Source organism: Rousettus aegyptiacus, unplaced genomic scaffold (assembly GCF_014176215.1).
Source record: "Rousettus aegyptiacus isolate mRouAeg1 unplaced genomic scaffold, mRouAeg1.p scaffold_m13_p_4, whole genome shotgun sequence".
In the NCBI taxonomy this organism is placed as follows: domain Eukaryota; kingdom Metazoa; phylum Chordata; class Mammalia; order Chiroptera; family Pteropodidae; genus Rousettus; species Rousettus aegyptiacus.
In genome coordinates this window covers 110,969,512-110,982,629 of record NW_023416307.1, presented here as the reverse complement: position 1 = coordinate 110,982,629, position 13,118 = coordinate 110,969,512, and the positions used below count along the sequence as shown (strand labels likewise).

The window sequence follows — 13,118 nt, the reverse complement described above, 5'->3', positions numbered from 1 at the left end:
ATAAAACAAAAGGTTCTAATTTTTAACATGTCTTACTATTACTTTTGTTTGTTCATACTAAAAATTCTGACTTTGTTATAATTTGGACCAAAGCTGGATTTCCAGTTATCATGAAAGTTTACTCATATATGGACAAAAAGAGTTTGCTAGTCAAATCTAGATGAGCTTCGTGATTAAAAGAGACATATTCACATATCAAGAGAAAACTGATTTTAAGAATGTTGAAATACTTTTTTATATATACTGAAATTACGATCTCAATTTTGAAGCTATTATTGTATTTACTTGTGGTAGTGACAATTCTCTCTACTACATAACATGAATGTCCAGATCAAGTGTAAAGACCAGAAATACCTAGAAAAGATTACTAATAAAGAACATTAATTCTACCTATGTCATGAATATTCTGGGCCCCATTAAAAGTACTGTAAACAGTGGAGGTAACCTCTGGCAGCCATGTTAGTTTTACATGGCTTTGATTTGCTGTTCATTGTTGACTAGATGAAGTGGATACTTGGCCCAAGCTAGGCCAATCACATTTTCTTTTCTGGAAAGTAGAAACTGGGATTCAGACATAGCCTGCCAGCCTCAACATGTATTTTGAACTGTAATATGTAAACTCAAGAGCTGTCAGACAGCCATATGTGACTGGGAAGCAGAGAAAGCTGGTGCTCAAAGAAAAGAATGGAGCAGACAGGAGGGAGCAAGTGGAACTGGAATGAGAATTATTTCTAGTTCCTTGTTTCAGGTCCCTTCTGAGGCCTGGCTGCTCTTGGGTTCCAGTGTATAGCCCTGGAATAAATAATCTTATTTAACAAATCCCTGTTGTCCTTCTCCTTCTCCCTCTTCCTCTCCCTCCCCTCTTCTCCACTTCTCTCGTCTCTCTCCTTCTCCTCCTCCTACTGGATAAGTTGTTTTTAATATGTCCTCCCAATGAGTCTTAATTCAGACACTGTGTAATAGACAGCACACTCTGGAGCTAGAGCTATAATGCTGTTTGTTGGTATTTTGGTCCACTCCATGGGACAAGCCACAGTGCAGGTAAGAGAGCTTGATAATGGGATACATCTGGATAAGGAGATACATTACAATAACTAAGATCCTGTGCATGAAGCTCAAGACAGACTAATTTGTAATAAGTGCCTAGTATATAATAAATAGTAATAAAGTAATATTGATTTATATTGATAAACCAGTTTATTTAGCTATGTATTAGATAGCCATATGATACTACATATATTTTGAAAGTGAAATTCAGATTTCCTTGTCCCTAATGAGCCTAAGATAATGAGGTATTTCTGTATTGACAAATGACTCATGTCAATGCCATTTTTGAAATAAAAAAATAATTTTGAAATTTTGAACTTTTGAAACTGTGAAAAAGAGAATGCTCATTTAAACTTGTACAGACGATATCGAAAAATTTAAAGGAACCAGAATATATAAAAAAGATTTGTGCCTAAAATGTACTAAGCATCGAATAGCTATCAAAATGAAATATCTATACAAATAGAATAATAATGAATTAATACTTAAGGAGAGCTTGCTATGTGCCAGGAACTGTGTTAAATTTTTTCATTTATTAGTTCATCTGATCCTCCCCAAAATACTATAAAAAAGTTATTATGCCTGAATTACTTTAAGTTAAATGACTTGCTCAAAGTCCACAGCTAGTAAAAGGCTGAGGTGCTATTTAAACCTAGGTAGACTGTTAACCACTACACCATAATCTGAATAATAAGTGTAGACAGAACTAAGACTTCTAAAAAAGAAAATCTGGCAAGCTCTTTGGAAGTTTTGGAAAACAATTTTATGAAACCAAGAAAAATGCACAATCTTCTAACTAATCTTTAAAAAGATAATTTCAATTATTAGTGATTCTTACCGGGGGTTAGAAGGAGAAGGTGGATTCATTTCTTTCTGATAGTGACGACCCTGGTTGACAGGCTGTAAAAGACAAAACATTTGTGAGGTATTAATTAGAAGAATGCTCTTCACATGTACTTTCACATGCATTCTCATTACTGTAATTTTTTCCTGAGAAACAATCTGAAGAAGGGCTGGTTTATGTTATAGAAGAGTTGAAGGCTGTTTTGGAGATGCAGCAAATAATGAAGTGATATCTATGAGAAAACACAGGTTATTTTAATGGCCAGTCACTGGACTAGATAGCACCTATGGTGTAATGAAAGTTCATGTGTGGAATCCCCCTTCTCGTGAAATTTTTATGCTGTTAACATTCATTGATATTTTCAGATACAGCAAAACAAAACAAGATACCACGTGGAACTAATGCTGCATGGCCAGTATCAGCAATAACTCAGAGACTGGAGGATATAGGATATATATTTATATCTCAGTATTATTAAGTTTGCCAGGATAACTTCTGTGTTCATTAACTGAATTACACATGTAAATCTTAGGTCAAGGTGGTCATTTTTCCCAAGTGTATAATAAAACCTCAAGCATTAATCAATGAGCTGCAAACGTGCTGCCAATACCCAACAAAAATGTGAAAACTCAATTTTTCCCTTTGCAAGAAACCTTTAAGTTACTGTCTATTTCAAAACATATCTAAACAACTACATCCCATGTAAGCCTTAACTTGCCCCATTGGAACTTGATGTTTTACATTAGATCTATAAAGGGGGAAAATTCCATTATATCCGATACAAATTTCTTTTCAAACATAAGCTCAAAAAGTATTTTTTCCTATGTGGTTAATAACCATGCCATCATAATATGAAAATCATTTTTAACGTTCTCATTTTATTGCAAGTTGGAATTTGGTATACATTTAAAGGGCTTTAGTTAGTTCCTTACCCAATGGGGATGGCTTTAAGGTTTTCTCACCTATAATGTGTCCCCACAGTGCTGAGCTCAACCATGGTGCCTATACATGTAGAGCACATATTCCTTGTTTTCCACATATTCCTTATTTTAATGGGTCCTAAAATATTAATGACATGGGTAATGTGAATTCTTTAGAGTAAACTGCCTTCCTCTATAAATAATCTCACAGAAGTGTTCCTTCACTTTAAATCAAACACCTTGTCTGATAATCAGTCACTTAGCCTTACTATCCATGATGCACCATGAATTTAAATATATTCAGATATTTTGATTATTGAACCAATATCAACGCATCACCATATCAGTAATAAGAAACAGCAGCTGGGAGAACAGTGGAAGGAAAAACATGTCTTAAGACATATTTGATCTCACTGGAGAAATAACACTTTTAGCAATTTGCAAGTGAAATTTAGTTCTATGATTTAGGCTTTATTATTTCAGAGCAAAAAAGGATTAGCAAGCAAAGTGCCTAACTGGTTCTCTAGACCAACTCACTCTGATGCAGAAATATTCCCTATAATACATTCATTACTATTTGTCCAGTATTTTAGCTGTACTCAGGCTACTAGTAAATGGACTAAAAAAACAAAAACAAAAACAAAAAAAAACCTAGTTACTTTCAGATAACTTTTTCTATAACTCTCTAAGCATCACTGTCCTGATATTCAGCAAAATTTCCATTTTCTTAATTTTATACCATTAATTCTATTTATACCTGCCCCAACTCCCTTATTTCAAAATGACTTACTCTATCCTCTAGAGAATAGAAATATTACTTGTTTGTAACTCAGCTGTCACTGAGGCTACATAGACTGGCTCTTTCCATGTTTGCTCATGTTTATATAAAACAGATCCAACGATACAAAGAATAAAAAGAACACAATTATTAGATTTACATTTATAATGATTTTTAAGTGTTAGAAAAGAAACAAAAAATCAGTGGAAACTTTTTGAAGTTGTAAGGATTGTAGACGTAAATAGATAGAAAGGTAAATGAAGATATTTAGTGAAAATAATTGTAGGCAATATAACAGTCTGAATACCTGATTCCTTAACTTAATTTGTACTATCAAAAACAAAGGACCAAGTTGTTAATCCAAAATATTTTATTCAATAAGCAACTTAAATTTAATAATAGCCTATAATGGCAGAGCATTCTGACTTACACATGTTACTGCTATAAACTGACTTACAAAACCTAAATGCTAATGACTCAGTTGGTGAAGGATACAAGTCTTGCGTTTGAGTGGGTACCATACAAAACTGGGTGGTCCCATTTCTCTATCTCTGTATATGTCTCCTAATTTCATGATCAGACTCAGGGACAGAAGAGATTATGAGAATGATTCAGCTAAAGAGCTCCTTCACGATAACTCAGTTCCCGTAACTTTGCTCTGATGCTTTGAAAGGGCAGAACTTTCACTTGGTCGAGGTCTTTTTGTTTCCCTAGGCCCAAATAAGAATGACTGAGAATGTGCCTAATGATTTCTAAAAGCTCTCTGAACATAGTGGGGTGGGAGTGGAGAGTATATGACAGGCTGTCTGAAGCCAGATGTCTCTCTCCACAAATGGAATTAGATATGTTTCCATACGTATGCAGCAGTAAACGTATTTTTACTATTTCTAGTAGCAGAACCTCCTGTGAAACCACCAGTTAAAAAAATGAAATCGATTTTTTGATTTTGTAGCTCAGCCACATTTAGAGAATACCCTAAGAAGCAGCAAGGGATAGCAACCGATACCTACAAATAATTATAATAATGGCAGTAACTGATATTTATTGAGCACCTACTCTGTGTTAAACCCTTGATAGATATATCTCATTTGATCCTCACAGTAATTCTATGAAATAGATAAGGGTTAATAACCTCATCTAACAGAAGAGGAAATTCAGATACTGGGTGTTAACTCAAGGTCATGCCAGCCAGGAAATATTGGAGCCAGAGTTTGAATCCAGGCTGTCTGATTCCACAGTTTGCCCTAGTAACCACTGGCTGTAGGGCTTAACCTTGCTCGGGGGTTCACCTAGAGTGGTGAATACCTAAGTTTTTGAATAACAAATATAACAAAATCTGTTCAGTTTATGTTGAGCCAAAAAAAAAAAAAAAAAAAAAAAAGAGAGAAAGAAAAAAGAAAAAAAAAGAAGTGGCCTCAAAATACATTTATTTGAATTATAGAACACTACCTCCTTATCATAAATTAAGTTCATTTGATTTAATTGTTATGACAGGGTAGTATATATTTAAAATTTAAAAAGTAAGTTTTTCTACATTGCTAAATTTGGGACAAACATAAGATATAATATACAGTACTCTGAGAATGAGAAAAGTTTATTTCATGGGGTGACTTTCATAGTCACTAAACACAGAACAACTTGCACATTTCAATATTTTCTCGTGACAGCTCAGATATTACACAGACTCTAATATCAGTTTTCGTATATCATTTCTATAGTGGTATAAGACATCTGCTCATCTGATTTATCTGCAGCTTAGCACAATCAACTACTTACCTTTCTAGTTCAGGAGAATTAAAAGAAAACTCATTACACCTAAAGTTAATGAATCCGTAGATCAGAACAAATTAAGACCTATTAACTATAAAGAGCCTGAAATGCCAATATCTTACATATTGGACATGCAACAGCTAGCAATCATCACGTAAAACACTGATGAGCAAAGAAATGGAACAGATCTTAGAAACTCGTCCTTTTGGTGGCGCTGTTGCCATGCACTAGTGTCAGAAAAACTCCATTCGTATCAAATTAACTACTAGTGAATACAAAAGAAGCTTTGCTTTTCCATGATCAAGCTGCTAGAAATTTTGGGTGAGGGAGAAAAGTAAAGGCGAAATAAAAGAACAGGAGATAAGATAATCTTTCCATGTTAAAAGGTAAAGACAATATTTTCATGTTATGTAAAACCTATGAAAATGGCAGTAATATTCAAGGTTAATCAAGACCATACATAAATTGTCTGAGAACCTCACCATCTGCTTGTAATTTTATTAAGTGCATTTTGCCTCATTTTTCTCCAAATATTGTGCTCTGCAATATGCCATTTGATGGATGCATGTGATAAGTTTTTTGTTTGTTTTGTCTTTTTGATTTTTTAAATAAGCTGAAGAGACTAATGTGCTTGACATTAGGTTTTACGAAATCTCTAAAGAATGATGGCTTTGTGGCATCTGCTTATAGGGTAGTATGCATGTGAGTCATGCTTTTCTTGAATCTGGGTAAGAGGTGGGACAGAGAAATAATGAGAGTTTATTTGTAAAGCTCTGAGGGGTCAGTCTGAATTCTAATGGTTAAGCTCACATCAAAATAAGAACAACAGAATCTCTGCCCACCCTTACAACCTCAGTGGTCATAAAAAAGGACAATGTCCTAGAAATCTTTCCCGATCACTCAAGTGGCCCTTTGAGGAGAATAACTTGGGGGAGCAGCAGATTACAGTTAGTATGAGCTTACTCTGTTAGGCACTGGGCACATGCATTTCATGCTCTCATTTCAATTCTCAACATGCCAATATAAAGAAGGCCCTTTATCATTCCCATTTTATAGGTGAATGTGCCACTAAATGGCAGAGCTGGGATATGAGCCCAGGTTGGCTGATGTAGAATCTATAGTTTTTGATCATCACATGAAGCTGTTTCATTGATAGTTATTCCTTTTTTAAAAATAGAAACCACACACACACACACACGCACACGCACATGCACACACACATGCACACACACACACACACACACACACACGACATGGTTTTTATGCTATTGTCAATCAAAATCTCTCACCAAAATAAAATTCACTTAAAAATCCATTATAACCAACTTCTAACTCCATTCCTATGGCTGTCTAGAGCCCAGTTTTTGACTAAATCTCATGAGGGCTACTCCTAACAGAAACCTTCCAAAATTGATTACTTGTAGCCTGGTCTCCACGGAAGTTGTAAAGAATTATTTTAATTGAATTTGGTTCTAAGCAACTTTGAAAAATTTGTCTGTCAAAGGCCAATAGGCTTAATTTTTTTTTTTTTAGCATGAGATGCCTATAAAAGCTAATTTGCTATGAAAAATATGGTTACATTTAATTATACTTTTAAATGACTAAATTATTATATCTAAACACCTTTTAAACAATATATATTTCTCTGAACTGTACTGATGCTGGAGGAAGCTGAGGAGGCAAAGCTTGTAGTAAACACAATAGATTTTGCTAAAGACTCTTCATTTTACTCTGCATGGGCTTTCTGGTTTCAGACTGCAGTGAGTGTGAAGTTCTTAATAAAGGTGCTAAACTGAATGTGCCCTGCCTAAATCTCTTTTAAACTATTGGTCATTAAGCCCTGCCCCGAGGGAGATTTTTCCTTTGTGTATATATTTAATATCCATTTATTAAGTTTTGAATGTAAGATATTACCTGCATCATTCAGGATTTATTCAAGCATACCAAAAGAATATTTTAATATTATTGATTGATTCATTCAACCAACCACTAACGACCAGCAGTGACTGAGTGTGACCTCATGCCAGGCTTTGTGCTCAGCATAGTCCCACCTTCAAGGAGCTCATAACCAGGGCTGGGGGATATTGGTAACAATGGTAACCTGATGTGGCAAGTGCTACTATTGACCCTAAAGATAATGGGAACACAGGGAAGAAAGAAATAATTCTGTGCAAGGGTGTTTGAGGGTCAAGAGGGGTTCATAAAGCAGTGACATGTGAGTTGGGCCTTTTTTTTTTTTAAAAAAAGGAGTGTTCTAGGTAGAGAAGAGGAATGGATTGTCTCCAGGTAGAGGAAAGAGCATGAGCAACAGCACGATTGACATGATCTGGATGAAAGGCATGGCAGTGATGGGCAAGCTGCGCAGTGTAGCTTGAGCATGGAGTAGCTAGTTCTGTATGTATATTGGGTGGGAGGTGGTAGTGATGCTGAGAGAAGGGAGAACTCATTTTGAGTCCTGCTCGAGGTAATAGAGTAACAAAGGCCCTAAGATGAGATTATCTTGTTAAAGGAGAGACTTCACCCTCACCACCAAAGATTTTTTTCTGTTCCTTTTCAGAACTTGGAATTCTTTTCCCTCTCTTTCTACATGGTGCCTGTACCCATTCTTGAACTCTGGCTTAACTGTAGTTTTCTCTGTGAAACATCCTGAAACCAACAGGTATAATTAATTACTTTCTCTCACATGTTGCCAATACTCTTTCTTCTATTATCACTCACTACCCTGACTTATAGTGAACTGTTTATGCTCTGATTCCCTCCAATTTGATGACCATCTCAAGACTGGGCAAAGTTTTATTTGTATCCCCAGCATAGTCCACAGCATGTTGTACCACTCAAAAAAAAAAAAAATGTGGAATGATTTAATGTGAGACAGACAAGCCAGGTTGTGGAGTCATCATGGAGATATTCCTGGCTCTAGTGGCGAAAGCGAAGTCTGTCTCTCACAACAAGGCCTGGAAAAGGGCTACAGAAGGCCTTGGGACTTGAGAGATAATCAGATACAAGATACAAGGATATGTGCAGAGTACATTTAGGGTATCACAACTAGGACTAAAGTCTGAGTGAAGAGGTGGTGAGCAGTGAGAGGTGAGACTAGAGAAAGGGGCAGGTCTCAGATTGTGGGGGGCCTGTATGCCGAACTAAAAAGGCAATGTTATGAGAGGGCTTTATGCAGGGAAGAGGTAAGATCAGATCCGGGCTTTAGAAAGATCACTAGTGTGAATAATAATGATACTAACAATGACAACTAACCTTTATTTATTAAATGCTTATTATGTCTCAGATACAGTGCCAAGCACTTCACAAGGTCACAGCTTGGATTTGAACCTTGGCAATATGACTTCACAGTAGATGTTCCTAACCATCAGGCCATGATGCTTGAACCAGAGGCACAGAGGTATTGGGAGACCATTGAAGAAATTTGGATAAAAAACAAAGTGCCAAGGCTATGGTATTAGTTAAGGAGAGTTCAGACAGAAAAAGTAGAGAGGATTCTTAGGATTCAGAGACCACCTGGGTATGGAAAATGAAGGAGTGGAAGAAGTGGAGGTGTCTTCCAAATTTCTGGCTTGAGTGCCCACACAGATGGGGGCGCCATAACTGAGATACAAAAAAAGCAGGATATTATTATAATAAAGTTATAAGTTCTTTCATTTCTTCTAGAGGGAAAGGTGTGAGCTCTCAGAAACACAGCAACGGTTCTTGCAAATTGCTCTATTTAAACTCTGTATGAGCAACAAGATGCAGAAGTTCATTAAGGAATGCAATTTTCCATTTGGTGATAGTTCCAATACTGAAATAGACTGAATTCGATGCAATATTAAACATATTTTCTGAATACCAAAGGTAGGTTTTTAAATTATTTCCTCTGTCTAAAAAATAGCCTGTTTTCAATTTCTCATTTGGTCAAATAGAGGGGTTATCAAGTTCATTGCCGATGGCGTTATTTTTGGCCGTATACTTTTGGAGTGGAGTAGTTGTCATGCGTGAGGACTTCAGTCCTTGCTAGAACAGGACAGTGATGAGAACACTGTATCCAGGGCAACCAAGATTTCAGCCTTTTCAGTCCATAAATAATCATTCCTCAGCTTGCCCTTTGTAAGGTTGGGCTCTGAGCTACTTCACGATAGAATGAGCTCGTTCAGGAGGCCACTGTTCTCTTTCTTTTTTTTTTTTTTTTGGTTTAAATGACTGCTGAGGAATATTTTATAAGAAAGGCAATGTTTCAGTTCCATTGTAAACTGCACTGGCAAAAATCTGTACCTACTCTTACGTACTTAGCTCTGGTTACAAGGATTCTCTGAGTAACCAGAACACAGGGTACTTTTTCTGGGTAGAAAGATGCTCTTTGGCACCAAAGGCGCTTGAGGCATCATGTGTGGTTGGTCATTCAATTTAATGAACCTAAGGCAAGAAAAACCTGGAGGGTGCACCAGGTGGGGACAAAGAACACTAATGAAAAATTAACAGCATTCCCCCCACATCTCTTCAGAGCCGATTTGAATTCCTCCTCCAATAAGACTTGTAAGTTGTCTCCAGAGCAGAAATCTCTCCTTTTGGTGGATATCCATAGCACTCATTTGACAACTGAGTCACATATCAAGAAGTCATCATATCACGGTGTTAGGATCTCAGACTCGAGTGTCATGCTAGTTCTGAATCACTTTACTCAAGGGCCTCATTGTTCCTGTCTTGAAATAGGAACTCGATAGTGCTTCCCACGTAGAACAGCAGTGAGGAGTAAATTAGATAACACATGTAAGGTCTAGTGCCAGGGACTCTGAAATTACTAAGATCTACAAAGATATTGGAGACCTGAAAAAAAATTAGCTTTAAAATTCAAAGAGAAAATTGCAAAATTAATACATATTTAATTAAATACTAAATACATAATTTATCTATTTGAACTCAATCTCTACATATTTTATATAAATATGAATCAAAGTTACACGATTTTATATTTCCTTTCAAAAACCACATAGTAAGAATGTTATATTTATTGCTGGATGAAAGTGCATTTTAATATGTTTGATCTGATGTAGAATGTGGCCTTATAGGTAAATGTTCCTTGGGCCTATGCCAGTCTTAAAGTGTCTCTTGGTGCTTAATTACCATTATTTTAAAATGATTTTATTACTCTGCCTTATGACATCTCTTGTGCTGTACAGGACTGTCCTGTCGATGTTTCTGTTTTGTCTTTCCAGTTAAGCCGGTATATCCTTGAGGACAGTATGTTGGAGAATGGACTGAGTCACAACACTGAGCTCTGTTCTGGGACACAACACTGGCCAGCTGTGGAAGGCTGGACCCAGGATTTAGTTTCTTCAGCTGAAAAACAGGAAGACTTTGACCTGCTCCAGCTCCTCTGCTGGTCCAAAGTGAGGATGATGGGCCATATTTAAAAGTGCTTTAACTGTATAAGCAGATGGGAAAATATAAGCCAATAACGGTTCTGCAGTGTCTATCATGGCTCTTAGGCGCAGGGAGGGGTCAGTAAAATCTGGTGACTTCTATAGAAGGTTCTTTATTGCACTCAAATCCAAGCAATACTAAGTATACCTACAGTCTCTTCCTCTGTGTTCATTCATTTAACGAATATTTATTTAACACATATCGAGCCTGTCCTATGTGCCAGAGCTTGTACTAGGAGCTGCGGATCCAATAGGATGCCCAGAGTAAAATTATTATTTTTTCTCTCTGTGTATGGTTCTATACATCACAACACAACGTATATTATCTGACAGTAAATAAGTCTATTTAATAAAAGGCAATACCCCCACACCTAAAAGACTGTTTCAGAGTGGGTTCTGAATATTTCCCCTAGGAGTGTTCTCATTTTGGCCCTGGTTTTCCCAGGCAAGGCCACACTTTGTTAGAAAAAAGCTTTCTCCTACTTAAGGCAATAAACAAAGACGCAAAGCCCTGGACTCACAGGTGGCAGGCAGGAGTTCCAGGTGGTTGTGTCGTCACTGCTGGTACTTATGCTGACATTACAGTTGTCAACCTGGGATGCACTCAGGACATGGGAAGCTCCAGCATCCTCTTGTTCTTCATTCTGTTGCCGCCGGAGGCTTGCCAGCATTTGCAACTCAGATTCACTCATTTGGCTGGGCTGATAGTTTCTCCAGTCATATTCCTGATCGGGAAAGAAAAAAGTGACAGAGCAAAGGGTCACTTGACCTTTCTTAATTTTACTGGCTACCGACAAAAGCTACTACACAGCCCTAAACTCCTCTATGGCTCCCACTGACAGAGGCCAGATCTTTACCAAGCCTTTATACAATGCCTATTCCATCTGCCTCACCTTGTCTTTTTGCTCCTGACATGTCAGCCATACTGTCCTTTGTTAGGATCCTCCAAAGCATCAAACTTTTGTCTGCCTTAGTGCCTGTGTACATGTTAGCCCCCTGAGCTCCATGTGCTGACTAACTCTTAGGCATTTTTTAGGTTCCAAATTATGTGTCACTTCTTTGGGGAATCCTTTTCTGACAACCACAAACCAGGTCAGCTCTTCTGTATTATGTACTCTCGTAGAATCTTATAGTGTTAATTTTTAACATCTATTGCAATTACAGTTATGTAATTGGTTTTGGGGTTCACAGGTAGTCAGTCTATGGGCTGTACAAAGGAAGCACCATGACTGTCTTAGTCCTATTGTACTTCCCATGTCTGATGCTCAACCAGTATTTGAGGATTGACTAAATAAAAATTCAAAATAGGTTTTGAAAAAGAAAAATTGCTTCCCATAAAAATGTCCAGTTTACAAGACAATTGATGAATTTCATCATTGTTAACGTTATAACCAAATACATTCAATTTACAGTAAGACTAAGAATGACTAATGCTGTGAAAAGCCATCAAATAAAATATGGATTTAAGATGGGAACATGTAAGGATTGAAAGCCAGAAAGACCTCACAGCTACGATAAACACTTTTACTAATATGGACTTTACTATATATGTAATGTCAGGCACATTTTTTTTCAAAAATGGTACCACAAATCTTTAGAGGCTAATATAAATATTCTTTCACTATACAGGGAAGAAATTGGCATATGGAATTTTCAAAACATTTCCTTTGTCTGTGGCTTAAACCAAATTGGCTAACATTAATTTCAACATTGCTAAAATGTTAGCATTGTTAATGAACAGTGTGATTTATACCCAGGACTGATATATAACTTAGAACAATCTTGGAATTTTCTAGTACATCTGAAAGCATTGGTTGTGCTCAAAAAATTTTTTTTTCTACAACACATGAGAAGTTTTTAGACATTCTAACTTCTACAATTACTTTCTCGAATCTGCTTTAAGACATCTGCTTTCTATTCCTTTCTGCATCACAGGGATGTGCAAGTTTAAGAAAATATAATTTTGAAAAAAGTTCTTGGTATTTCTATGACATTAAAAGCTTTTTAATAAAGCATCACCATCAGCATTATTTGGGGGTTATGACAGCTTGTGATCTAATAATGTGATGTGGAGATTTTCTGGAAACTTGCCAGCGAAGACTCAGTTAAATCCTTACAGTTCATGGCTCCAGGAGCTTGGCGCCCTGAGAGGCCATGCAATCTTTAAGAGGAGATTTTATTAGTATTTAATATGCTTTGAGAGTTCATAGAACAAAACAGATATCACAAGAAAAAGAACAAAATTTATATTATGATGAAAAACACTAAAAATAAAAAAGAAAAATAGAAATAATTTAAATTGAAAAGAAATAACTAGGGAACAATAAACACAAGAAGAAATGCTCAAC

At 36.5% G+C, this 13,118-nt stretch overlaps 1 protein-coding gene across 7 annotated transcripts in view; it reads right to left on the bottom strand.

The window, feature by feature from the left end:
* CFAP20DC (CFAP20 domain containing) overlaps positions 1 to 13,118 on the bottom strand; it is a 214,337-nt gene that overhangs the window by 41,261 nt on the left and 159,958 nt on the right. For all 7 annotated transcript variants that reach the window (XM_036218854.1, XM_016131665.2, XM_036218849.1 and 4 more), the window contains 2 exons: positions 11,292 to 11,495; positions 1,886 to 1,947 (listed from right to left, as the gene is read on the bottom strand). In XM_036218854.1, the coding sequence (XP_036074747.1) occupies positions 1,886 to 1,947; positions 11,292 to 11,495 (266 nt within the window). The remainder of the gene's footprint in view (positions 1 to 1,885; positions 1,948 to 11,291; positions 11,496 to 13,118) is intronic.